The sequence below is a fragment of the Cladophialophora psammophila genome (genome assembly GCF_000585535.1).
Source record: "Cladophialophora psammophila CBS 110553 chromosome Unknown aczJe-supercont1.40, whole genome shotgun sequence".
In the NCBI taxonomy this organism is placed as follows: Eukaryota; Fungi; Ascomycota; class Eurotiomycetes; order Chaetothyriales; family Herpotrichiellaceae; genus Cladophialophora; species Cladophialophora psammophila.
Genome location: NW_006912961.1, coordinates 125217 through 138003, shown reverse-complemented (window position 1 = coordinate 138003; position 12787 = coordinate 125217). Strand labels below are relative to the sequence as shown.

The window sequence follows — 12787 nt, the reverse complement described above, 5'->3', positions numbered from 1 at the left end:
GATGTTCAGTAACGTGTAGGTTTCTTCAGAGAAATGTATTATGATGGTATGCAAAATGAATGAAGGAGGTTGTTGAGAGATGTTCAAGCGATGTCCTTTCGGAGGCAATTGCCACTCGTCGAGCCTCGGCAAAGAATCAGGTAGTGTCTGACTGAGGCATTCTCGACAATTTCTCTCTGAGAGCTCAAAGAGCTCCAGCATCATAGTGTCAGACAATAAAATTTATTTTCATTGGATAATGCTATACACGGTCTCTTGCTCCGGAGTAGCACTTAACGCGCGACGCGACGCGCTTGCATTTGAGGGCACCGCCCAACCCCCTCGTACTCCGTAGATTGTTCAATTGCTCGACTCGGTACAACGCTGGCAGCTTTCCACATCTTCCAATTGCACACAAGACCATGGCTCTCCTGCAGCACAAGGCGCTCGCCGACTACGAGAAGCAATTGGACGCCTTTCAGTCCTTCCTGGAGAAATTTGAAACCTCGAAGACGTCCTCAGACTCAGCTGCCGAAGCTATCAATGACCTTCACCTCGATGGCGATCATACCAGCGACGAGTATGATTTTATGGATGATGTTGCAGGCGAAGACCACAACAGGGCTCGCAGGCGGCCCAAGAGGAAGTACATGGAAATGCTTCAAGAGGTTGCAGACCGAGAGCGACAAAATATCCTAATAGAGCTGGACGATCTGAAAGAGGTATGCGTGATGTCGAGTCGAGAGATCCAGCCACTGACAGTTGTACAGTTTGAAGAGTCGTTGGGAGATGAGATGCACCTAAGACTTGTTGAGTCAGTCACGAACAATACCAAGCACTACGTTGATCTATTTTCGGAGGCGGTGGACAAGATAATGCCAAAAGCAAGCAAAGAGATATCGTATGGAACTTGCATCGCTTCCCTTGGGCTAGGTTCTGACGCACGAGTAGATTTAAAGACGATGTCCTCGATATCATCATGGCGCAACGAGCAAAACGGAACGAAACCGTGGCGTCAGCGACCGAAGCAGATGCTGAAGCTGCCATTCCTGTGTCGACATTTCCGGCAGAGCTAACCAGAAGGTACACTCTGAATTTCAAACCTGTCACGCCCACAGGCGCCGATGTCGGCAAGAAGACGCTCGCGGTGCGACAAGTGCGCGGAGAACACCTAGGCCACCTGATCACTGTTCGTGGTATCACTACTAGAGTATCAGACGTCAAGCCGGGCATACGAATTCAAGCTTACACCTGTGATCGCTGTGGTTCCGAAATCTTCCAACCAGTTTCTGCCAAACAATTTACACCGCTGCAAATGTGCCCGTCGGAGGAATGCAAGCAGAATGACTCCAAGGGTCAACTATTCCCATCAACACGTGCTTCGAAGTTCCTCCCATTTCAGGAAGTCAAAATCCAGGAGATGGCAGATCAAGTTCCTGTTGGTCACATTCCAAGGACGCTGACCGTTCACTGCAATGGTAGTCTAGCGCGACAGATGAATCCTGGTGATATTGTTGACATTGATGGCATCTTTCTGCCAACCCCCTACACAGGATTCAGAGCTATCCGAGCCGGTCTGTTGACTGATACGTATCTGGAGGCACAGCATATCACCCAGCACAAAAAAGCTTACCAAGACCTGAAAACAGATCCCCGCATCATACGCAAGATCGAATCCTTTAAGGCATCTGGACACATGTACGAATACCTGGCTCGTTCCATAGCACCAGAAATCTACGGTCATCTGGATGTCAAAAAGGCCCTCCTTCTTCTCCTCATTGGCGGTGTAACCAAAGAGATGGGTGACGGAATGCGCATCCGTGGAGACATCAATGTCTGCTTGATGGGGGACCCTGGTGTGGCCAAATCGCAATTACTTAAATACATCACTAAAGTTGCACCTCGAGGCGTATACACGACCGGCCGCGGATCCAGTGGTGTCGGGTTGACTGCAGCGGTAATGCGCGACCCTGTCACCGATGAAATGGTTCTTGAAGGCGGCGCACTCGTTCTAGCAGACAATGGTATCTGCTGTATTGATGAATTCGACAAGATGGACGACGGAGACAGAACCGCCATACACGAAGTCATGGAACAGCAGACCATCTCAATCAGCAAGGCTGGTATCACTACTACTTTAAACGCACGAACATCGATACTTGCAGCAGCCAATCCCCTCTATGGCCGGTACAACCCTAGGATCTCTCCTGTGGACAATATTAACCTTCCCGCTGCTCTACTTTCTCGATTCGACATTCTCTTCCTGATTCTTGACACGCCGTCCCGTGAAGCAGATGAAGAACTCGCTCAGCACGTCTGCCACGTGCACATGCACAATCGGCATCCAGAGCGTGAAGGGGAAGGCGTCGTTTTCTCTCCCCACGAAGTGAGGCAATATATCGCTCAAGCGCGCACATTCAGACCCAATGTACCTAAGTCAGTGAGTGACTACATGGTCGGCGCGTACGTTCGAATGCGCCAACAGCAAAAGCGTGATGAGGGGTCAAAGAAGCAGTTTACGCATACGTCGCCTCGTACTTTACTTGGTGTTTTACGCTTGTCGCAGGCGCTTGCGCGACTGAGATTCAGCAATGAAGTGGTAAATGAGGACGTCGATGAAGCGCTACGATTGATCGAGGTATCAAAGGCGAGTTTGGACCACGATCAGCGCTCCCAAGGTGATCAGACCGTGAGCTCAAAGATATACGACCTGATTCGCGGCATGAGAGATTCAGGAGCCGCGAGTGTTGGCCGTGGTGCAAGGGGCGAGCTGAATCTCGCGAGAGTCAGAGAGTTGGTGACCGCGAAAGGGTTTACGAATGATCAATTCACCCGAACCCTCGAGGAGTATGAATTGTTAGATGTAAGTGAACTAGTCTCCTTGTCCCATTTGTTGTTGTTCTCAAGTGTGAACGGTGTACTAACTTGCGGGGTTCAGGTTTGGCAACTTGCCAACAATAACACCCGGTTGGTCTGGATCGAAGCCGGAGACAGTGACGACGACAACGATGAGGACATGGGCGATGCTGACGACGACTGAGTGAGCAGCAGGAGTTCCTCGTTGGGATTAGAGCGAGCAAAATCCCCTTCCACCCTTCTCAGGTTGGCGAGCCAGTCCGGTGAGCTGCACTTACACGTCTGCGAAGTGTCAGACAACTTTCAGAGCCGCTCTGTTTGGCGGATTTCCAACAGATGGACTTGGATTTGGCTGGTTTCTGCGACATTGAATGTCATTGCATTGCATGAAAATTTGGATTGTACCACGGGGTCTCTGAATGGATAACTGGTACACCGTATTGCGATATTGAATTTTGAGTCCTCAGTTTCACGATTGTTCGGAGCGGCTTGGAGTGGGTGCGGGATCCAGAGAGATGGATAGCAACACCAGAGTCGAATGAAGGTTTATAACCAACAACCAAGCGCAAGAGCTGTGTGTGTAAGGGAGAGCGTTGGGCAGTGACCAGTCAATAGCTGAAGTCGGTACATGCTGCACAGGCCCCTTTCCCTCCGCCCCCCTTGTTTGGGAGCCTCGTCGGCTTACCAGCCTTACAATCCTTACAAACATCCTCTCCATACTACCTCCTAGGTAGGTATTGTCTCGTGTCAGCACCTGGTGACTCCTGTGGTTCGTCTTTGGGTCACTAACTTGTCTGATCTCCTTTGGTAGCAACCTCGGCCATCGATCAACAGCCGTGGGTAATTAGGGTTTTTTTCTGTTCCCCATCCCACTCAACCTCTCGTATAGAGACAGGAACCCTGTGGACCCCTCTTGACCACGACTAGGACTAATACTACCAAGTACACCTCACGCACGCCCTGCGCAGTCTTCTTTTGGAATAGCTTGATTCTTTCCCCCCTCGAGTTCGTTCATTCCAAAGAGTTCCTTGTATCAGGGCCGATAGCTCTTCCCCCTCGGAACGTGCCACGACACTTGTCACAGTTCCTCTCCGCAGAAACGTCTAGGCACGCCTATTCTTCCCTAGCCATTGGATACGTTGCTTGAAGACACTGGTCACCCTCCCCACGTGGAATCCTGGACTTCTCCAGTCACCCTCTTCAAGAATTTACCCGAGGCTTTTGAGGGGCATGTTTGCAACTCCAACGGGTTGGAGCATGCCACTGCCCCTCCTTTTACCAGGCGGTTTCTGGGGACGCTCGACAACTCTGACACGAGGAGTCGCGTGTTAGGGCGAGTCTGAGGTAAAGGGAGCTCATCATTGCGGGCTCCTAGGCGTGGAAAAGCCTTTCCGGGTCACATTATAAAGAGTGCAAGGTTCCCGATCAATTACCATACCTCCGTGTGACCGTTTCCTCGTGCTGCCCCTCAAATTGATTCCCAGTGAACACACTCTTTCCCTTCAACAAAATGGCGGACTATTCTAACCTTCCAGACTTTGACTCGCTTCCCAAAGTCGAGGGCATGCCTCAGGGCTGTGCCTGGGGCGTCTTCGATAAGGATGGGAAAAAGGACCACCTCGGCTGCATAAACCTCCTCACCCCGAAAGTCGTGCAAGAGGCCTTCAAAGAAGCCCGCGATGGCGTCTCCGTATCGCTCAACTGGCCCATTGGCGCCATCAACAAGCCGGGCTTCCAAAGAAAAGGCCTGGAACACAAGGTCTTCTCCTTCAAGGAAGGACCCTTCGACCTGTACGGGTTTGACGACGAGGTCGAATTCAACACCCAATGCTCCTCACAATGGGACAGCCTGGTACATTATTGCCATCAACCCACTGGTTGCGGCTACAATGGGGCCAAGCCAGCCCGCGAGCAGCTGGTGCAGGGCTTCGGCAACGTCGACCTTGACAAGGCCTTGCCAACCTTGAACCACTGGCACGACCGTGGTGGCCTTGTGGGACGGGGTGTCCTTCTCGACTACCGCGCCTATGCCGAAGCTAAGGGAATCAAGTATGACTGCTTCGATTCACACGCCATCTCGGTGCAAGATCTCGAGGCCGTGGCCGCTCACCAAGGCACGAAGTTCAAGCACGGCGACATCTTGATCGTTCGATCCGGGTTCACAGAGGACCTCGGGGTGGTGGGTGCCGAAGAACAAGAACGCATGCTGGGGACCCATAAGGCTGTGGGTGTCAAGGGGTGTAAGGAAACGGCGAAGTGGGTGTGGAATCACCATTTCGCTGCCGTCGCGGGAGACGCGATTGCGTTTGAGGTGCTTCCTCCCTCAATCGAGGAGGACGGGAACCGGCCAGGCACGATTGCAGAACTTGGTAAGTTATTGAGTCCTCAACACTCTGGACGCTTTCCTGCGAGCTCTTCTTCTGACCCGCCTCTCTTGTTCAGTTCTCCATCAATACTTCCTCTCCCTCTTCGGCCTCAACATCGGCGAACTCTGGGACCTCAAGAAACTCGGCGAGCATTGCAAGAAAGTCGGGCGGTACGAGTTCCTCTTGACGAGCGTGCCGTTGAACGTCCCCGGTGGAATCGGAAGTCCGCCGAACGCACTTGCGATTTTCTAGATCAATGATCACGCAGTGATGCTGGTGAGAAGGTGGAAGAAGAGGAAGAGTACGCATGAGACAAAAGAGGGATACAAAAGGTAAGAGTGGGGGGGAAGCAGGGAAACAGGAGATAATGCGCAGGGAGGAGCAAACAGCCCCATTGTAAGCGAGCGAAGGAGGCAAGGCCGTTGTTCCTGGCTTGAGAAGGGGAGAGAGGTGGTATGCAGCTGCAACTACTGGTACGGAGTCCATCAGATGCTCCTCGTCTACATGTACCTATTTTCTGTATGTACCTTGCTTGGGCACGAAACTGCTACCTATATGTCTCCCGAGTCGACTGCCAGTCCTCTTCCCTGTCGCCGAAATTCGATAAAGCTCGTCAGTCTGGTGTTGACGAACCAATCTCTTGATCTCTTTTGCTAAAGATTACGATCAAGCGTCATCTCCTTCATCCTCGTGGTCTTGTACAAGGGATACATGTGTAGGTCTGTATTCTTGAAGATCATTTGTATTGTACACAATCCTCCTCGATATCAGACAAGACGGAGGTCTCTCTGCGTCTGATCCGCGTATGAGGCAGCTGAACTTGATCACTCTCTTTCCGACATCTTATCCTCGGAGAAAGGGAGACGACAGGCTGCAGTGGGTTGTTCATTGTAGCGGTTGCTTGCTCAACAAAATCATGCACACTTGGCTGACCTTCTGACGCTTCCAAACCATCTCGCTTTCTTTCTCCCTGTTATACGATTCTAATTCTGCCATCCGTCACATATCGTCCTCTCCCCTTTCAAGCAATCACGCGTCTACCCAATTTTGCCAGCTCGCCCACGACTCCGCCTCCGCTCAGTCCCCTCATCTCACTCACCAACCCATCCGTGACGCGTTTATGTAAAAGCCCGCTCTTTGCGAAATATTCCAAATAACCCCGTGACTCTGATTTACTCAATCCCCTCAAATCCAACAGATTCAAATCGCCGCGAGTGACTGGTGCGGAAAGAGCGAGGATCCTAGGATCGGGTTTACTGTATGGCTTCGGCAAGGGGAAATTCGGGTGCGTGGGTGAGATAGAGTGTAGTTGGAGAGCGCGCATTTGAGAGAGGACGAGGTTGAAGGTTGGGTAATTCGGAGTGTTGGAGCCCGATGTGCTGTAGAGGACCATGCCGCCATTGACAAATGGCGACGCATTCGATGTGTCGCCCGAGAACAGGAGATTGATAAATTGCTTCACCAGCATAAATTGATGCGAATGAAGGATTTTATGCTCGCTGTCGCGGTATGCAGTGGGACCCATCCAGTGGTCAATGCCGTCGGCAGCAACAAGCACCGGTGGGCGACCGTTTTGGCCCGGCTCGGTAAGTTCCTTGTAAAAGGCTTGCCATGCCTGCCAGGAGAGGTGGTGGTCGCCGGCGCCTTTCTGCACGAGCTCCAGCAATGTGGAAGTATTCTTCAGAGAGAGTGCTTTGGGATGAGTGTGGTTGAGTCTCAAGGACTTCAGGACAGATTCGTTGGAGGTGGCAATACGGGTAAGGAGGAGTTGGGTCAGGTGTGGTTGGATGTACACGTGTTCGGACTCGTCTTCACCGTGTCTAAGAGGGGTGTATGAAGACGTATTGTTGACGAAAGCTTGGGCTGCAGAAATCCAAAGTCAGTTGCCTTGTCTCTGGTCGTGGATGAGCATGGAGAAGGTCCTACCTTCTGGGACATTCAGGACGATCCAGTTATCCATGTAGGCCATACTCATGGCCTGCAACACGAGCACACTCTTCCCACTGGCCCTCTCACCAATGACTAAATGCTTGACGAACTGCTTCTTCTCCCCTCCCTGCTTCACATTCGCGATATCCCTCGCGATCTGATGTGTCTCCTCTCTAATCAAAGTTGCCGGTCTCCGAAACAGACCCCAATTCTGCGTCGTCTTAAAGGCCCCTGAGTCTCTCAGTTGATCCAACAGTTCACCGTCAAGTGCCATCATCTTTCCAACGGACTGCTCGTCAACCATGTTCTCCTTGCTCCAGGTCTCCATGTCCGACACTGGTAAGGCATTGGTGTTTGAGAGAACGATGCGATGGCGTTGAGCTCGGCGTTCGCCCACAGGAGGAAGCTTGGGGCGCTCGCGGGATTTCTTCTTTAGGCGTGCAGATTGAGATTGACGGGATCTGGAGGATGCGGTACCAGATTGGGCGACTTTCTTCTTCAGCAGAGGGGATTTATATTGCGCGGCAGAGCTGTGGAAGGATGTTGTTTGGGTCAGCGTTGATGCCTGAACGGCGAGACCTTTGGGGGTCGTGGACGAGATTCGCAGCCGCGAGAGGCATTCGGTGCATATCGATAGCGACATGGTATCCGAACACAGTCTCTGCTGAGACAGCAGTGTGGTAATACCTGCTCAAAGTATCACCACGTCAAAGTCAATGGATGGCTAAATTGCTGCTCGAAGAGAAAGATGCGCAGTTAGCCCGCCTTGCCTAATACGCACTAGCTCAGTACGATACCCAAAGAGTCCAAAGAGTTGTCCGTCCCGCCGTTGTAATAGTACAAAGATAATCTCACCCAGTCCACCCAGTCTTGTCAGCCCTAGCTGTGAACAGATCGAATCGATGTGTTCCCGTGCACTTGCTGAACGAGATATTGCATATTGATCACTTTCGCCATGATCGGCCCTTTTGGTCATCAACCAGTATCTTGCACAGAATGTCAGCGTCGGAAACAAAAGGTACCATGGCGCTTGGTGAACTCCAGATGAGCAAGCTGCTGACGACTTGCAGTGCAACCGCGAATGGCCTCGCAATCATTGTCGCTCTGGAAAAGTATCTGATCTTTGCAATTTTACAGGAAGAAAAACACCGTCAAATCGTGCTTCAGTCCAGCAGCCACCGAGGTACCTCCCATCTAGACAGCTGCTGAAGCTTCTTGCCACTTGCTGCTGAATAGTCAATCATGGGGAGTTAAGAGGCGCATCGAGGAGGATCAAATCAAGGCTTTCAACAAAGGCCCATATTATCCCGAGTTGGACGAAGATACTGGTCTGAAAGCTCTGGGTTACATACCAGGCATTGCACATTTCAACCTTGATTTACCAGACTCCCAGGTATGCTCATCAGGCCTCTCTTGAACCTTGCTTCTCACCTGTCGGAGCATTCTGGGATTCCAAACAGCCCGAGGATCCTGTGGCGGAGGATGTCACATCAGCCCTCATCACTCTTCCTCCCCGATATTTGGGTGGTATAATGCCTCCCTTCCCAAAGTTCTTTGCCGGTTGATGCTGACACCCAGGAGATGTTTTGGTACAAAACTTTTTCAACACGTCAATTTCTTCTACTATAGCATCTACCCGCCTCACTTCCTCGAACGATACGCAGAGTGGTGGTCGCGCCGATCCACAGGACAACCAGTCTCTCAGCTATTGACGTGTTTGCTTCTAAGGATCTGTTCATGCTCGACGCAATACTTAGATACTTCTTTGCGTCGAAGGCTCGAATCGGAACTGAGAATTGGGAGCCAAACACTTGCTGAAAGGTATTATAGAGAAGCCGAACGTTTGAGTCGATGTTTTGCTCCGGGCAGAGGCGGCTTGATGCAAGCGCAACAGTTGTTTCTGACAGCTACCTGGTACAAGTGAGAAGCCAAGTTCGTCGAAGCATGGCATTCTCTCGGTGCAACTATTCGTGAAGCCCAAGAAATTGGTAGACAGATGGCTCAAATCTACTTAGAGCAGGCCCCGAATGACTTCATACAGGTTTACACTAAGACAGCCTCGCAAAAAACACGTCAAGTTTTGAGCTGGAAATGAGGAGGCGAACATGGTGCCTCCTCTTCGTGTGGGATTGGTATGTGTGCCTAAGAGTAGGTGTTTCAATTTGTCGCTGAGGCTGTGTCGAGGCAAATATCCTTCTGGTGGTCCCGACCTTTCCTGATCGACCACAAAAGCTGTGCCATTGCAGTGCCCAGTCTGTGCCTCGGGGAGTCCGATAACCCACCTGGGCCGCCCTCGCTGTTCACCCCAACGCGATTACAATATCAACTCCGCTTGACCCTGTCCTCCAAATATGATGGAGATCCACAGGACCGGAAGAACATGCCAACCATTCTGGAAGAAGTGGACTATTGGCAGAAGTCGTTTCTTAAAGCCTACAGCGTCACGAAACCAGACACGTCTTGGGACAAGGATTTTCCATATGTGCAGCTCCAGCGCGAGCATCTCCACACAATGTCCTACGGATCCAAGCTAGATGCTCTAAGGTCGTCTCTGACAGGTAAAGGGGTGGGAAAATCGCTGTCGGGGGTGACAAATTGCCTTCGAGCGATGGCTGTTGACATCTCCCTGAAGACCGTGGAGACGGGCGCCCGACTCTTCGACCTGACGTTCCCAGCTAAAGCTAAAGCACACATAGTGATGTGTACTACTTGTTTTTCAGTTCCACTCGAGACGCTAACCGCCTGATATACTCTTGTTAACCACATATTGCGTACCTTTGCTCCCAGTGTTCACATCTTCCTCGACGCTCAACTCCCTTCACTTGTAGTTATTGAGCAATGTGGCGTCCGACCACAGCACCAAGGTCTGTCTTTTTCGTTTACATGGTCGGCTCAGACACGATCTGGCGACCCGTAGCGTAGTGGAGGCTTCTGGTCCCGTAGGCAGGCGGTTATACTGATGTTTTGAAATGGCGGAGCACTTGTTTGTTGATTCCGGGTTCACCGGTGTCTTGATCGCTTGCTTCTGTGGGGTCTCGACAAGCTGTCGCAAAATGAAATCTGGCTGATTCAAGACTTGTAGGCAACCGGCTTGTGGCGCGCCTTCCTCGATTCAACAAGTGTGTTCGTGTCGATAGTGGTCACTTCGGACAAGGCGGTTCAGTTCTGAATCTTGACGTTCCTCGTCGCTCTGCTTCGCCCGCTTTTTTGTCATCGTCGAACATCCATTCCAGACTATGTATCCATTTGATGCCCGGAGATCCTCATCGAGATTAGCGAAGAGCAGGGGGCGAAGACGGCTCAAGTGTCTTGTAAGACGGTTTAAGCGTAGCAAGACTGGGAGCTCGTTTTGCAAGGCGGTCCTCTTGGCCCACCTCAATTTGTACGAACCATCTCGAACCATCCCTTCGATGAAGAAGGCCGCCATCTCTTGGATAGCAATACCATCCTTGAGAGACGCATTGTCCACAGGCTTGGGTCTAGGCTCGCTCTCGAAGCCTCCAATGACTTTACCAGGCTTGCCGTCTGCTAATATTTCTACTTCTGGAAGTTGTATTTTCTGTGACAAAGCTTTCAGAGTATACAACACGACCGCCGGAGATCGCCCATCCACCATCGGACTGACCACAATCACCCCCGGTGATTGTGCGTCGGGCCAATAGCCCCATTTTATGATCTCATTCTCTGCAGGTAGATTCAGTCCCGGTGCGGCGAAATAAGACTTCCACTTGAGGCATCTGGCCTGGTATTCCTCCGGTAAGTTTGGGAACGTGTAACCGACGATTCTGTATTCAACGTGGTCTTGTGTTGGCTCCGATTTCTCTTGGTCCGTCAACTGGAAATCCGGACTCTCGGGGCAGATAGTCGGCCGACTTTGGACCGTAGCCCCTAGTGGAAGTGAGTTAGCCTGGAATCCATAGACTAGATGAAAAGACTGACGACGATTGTAGTCTAGTGAGACCGCCGCTTGCACTTACATCTTCCCAAGCAGGTGGTGATTTGTAGTTGAGATTTTACTGGGTTTTTTTTTTTGTGTTTATGTTAGAGTTCTGTTAGTATTTATTCTCTGAAAATGCCCATTGTGGGCGGCATCGTGGTCGTCATCGTCGTGGTCGGCATCGCTGTCTTCGTCTTCCTCCTCCTCTTCGTCTTCGTCTTCCTCCTCCTCTTCGTCTTCGTCTTCCTCCTCCTCTTCGTCTTCGTCTCTTCAACTTCCTTCTGTACCTGCCTCTCCGGCCCCCGGTTTACGTAGCCTCGGCGCCCGCCGGCAGGTGCACGAGTATAGTATGTAATGGGGCCAGAGAGGGGGCCTTGGGCAAATGGCAAGACACATTCCTTTTCCTAAGAGGAGGTCGCCAGAGACAAGCCGGTAGAAGGGGAGTGGTTCCCCAGGATTAAGGGAGACGTCAGAAAGAGAATGAGAAAAGGAAAAGGTTGCCCATGCACGCCAGGGAAGAGACCTTACAAACGAAAACGACAGATTTTCTGGCTCTGGTCGGGCGCAATGTCGTAATGTAAGAAATAGCAAGACCATTGCTTGTCGAGAATGGATTGCACAGATACGCGGGTGAACTTGTCGGGTTGGTCAGAGTGTTGAAAGCAGTTGTCGGCCATGTTGGATGGTATGTGAGTTTCCTGAAAGCAAAAAGCCCTCGATACTTGCACCACAAGCAGCTGGGATTCATCAGATAATATTCCATCAGTGCACGGAGTAAATGTACCGACTATGGCAGCCCATTGAGGGATGTTGTTTAGGGCAGTTAGACATGGAGCCAGCCTCGTCTCTCGCCAAGTCAAAAGAGACTCGGCAGTTACCCCACTGCACTTGACTGTTTTTGGACTAGCTGCGGGTGTCATACTTGGCACCCACTGAACCGCGAAAATGCAGCTTCCAGTTTTCACATTATTCGCATGACACTTGAGCGCCTTGTCCTCTACAACTTTCATATCGGCCTCATCACGTCGTCCGCCACCACCACTTTTGCAACGCTTTTACCACGGTCAATACACTTCCGATACTTTCAGTACCATCTCACCACCACTCAACATGGTCAAGAAACGAGCCTCCAAGTACGCCGCCCTTTCGAGTTCAATTGAACATATCTAACACCGCCAGTGGTCGCAACAAGAAAGGCAGAGGCAGAGTCAAGCCCGTCAGATGCTCGAATTGCTCGCGCTGTGTACCCAAAGACAAGGGGGGTTTTCTTTATTCCAATGGATGGTTCATTTTGCTTATATGTCAATAGGCTGTGAAACGATTCACAATCCGCAACATGGTCGAGTCGGCAGCAATCCGTACGTATACCGAGAAACGTGTGAGGAAAAAAAAGGTGACTGACGGGATGGGGTGCCAAAAACAGGTGATATCTCCGATGCGTCAGTGTTCGCCGACTACGCCGTTCCGAAGATGTACTTGAAGCTCCAGTACTGCGTTTCGTGCGCCATCCATGGCAAGATCGTTCGTGTCCGGTCGCGCGAAGGCCGCCGAAACCGCGCTCCTCCGCCAAGAGTCCGATACAACAAGGATGGCAAGAAGGTCAACCCCCAGCAGGCCGCTAAGACCGCGCAGGCATGAGGGTTCTCTCGGATATTGGTGCGTGTGGACGACGGGAGAACGGGGCACTGATGGGCCTTTCGTCGTGGATCTGGTGCGATGC

The 12787-nt window shown here is 51.5% G+C and overlaps 4 protein-coding genes across 4 annotated transcripts; 3 read left to right on the top strand and 1 right to left on the bottom strand.

The window, feature by feature from the left end:
* Positions 1 to 401: 401 nt before the first annotated feature.
* Positions 402 to 3019, top strand: A1O5_13015 (minichromosome maintenance protein 7 (cell division control protein 47); the record flags this gene model as incomplete). Its single annotated transcript, XM_007753584.1, has 4 exons — positions 402 to 701; positions 750 to 880; positions 931 to 2842; positions 2918 to 3019. The coding sequence occupies 4 exons, from the start codon at positions 402 to 404 to the stop codon at positions 3017 to 3019; spliced, it is 2445 nt and encodes an 814-aa protein (XP_007751774.1).
* Positions 3020 to 4345: 1326 nt separating this feature from the next.
* Positions 4346 to 5453, top strand: A1O5_13014 (uncharacterized protein; the record flags this gene model as incomplete). Its single annotated transcript, XM_007753583.1, has 2 exons — positions 4346 to 5204; positions 5278 to 5453. The coding sequence occupies 2 exons, from the start codon at positions 4346 to 4348 to the stop codon at positions 5451 to 5453; spliced, it is 1035 nt and encodes a 344-aa protein (XP_007751773.1).
* Positions 5454 to 6222: 769 nt separating this feature from the next.
* Positions 6223 to 7773, bottom strand: A1O5_13013 (uncharacterized protein; the record flags this gene model as incomplete). The annotated part of the gene is made up of 2 exons (XM_007753582.1): positions 6223 to 7064; positions 7128 to 7773. The coding sequence occupies 2 exons, from the start codon at positions 7771 to 7773 to the stop codon at positions 6223 to 6225; spliced, it is 1488 nt and encodes a 495-aa protein (XP_007751772.1).
* A 4630-nt stretch (positions 7774 to 12403) lies between these two features.
* Positions 12404 to 12705, top strand: A1O5_13012 (30S ribosomal protein S26e; the record flags this gene model as incomplete). Its single annotated transcript, XM_007753581.1, has 2 exons — positions 12404 to 12425; positions 12491 to 12705. 2 exons carry the CDS (start codon positions 12404 to 12406, stop codon positions 12703 to 12705), a joined length of 237 nt encoding a protein of 78 aa, XP_007751771.1.
* Positions 12706 to 12787: the final 82 nt, after the last annotated feature.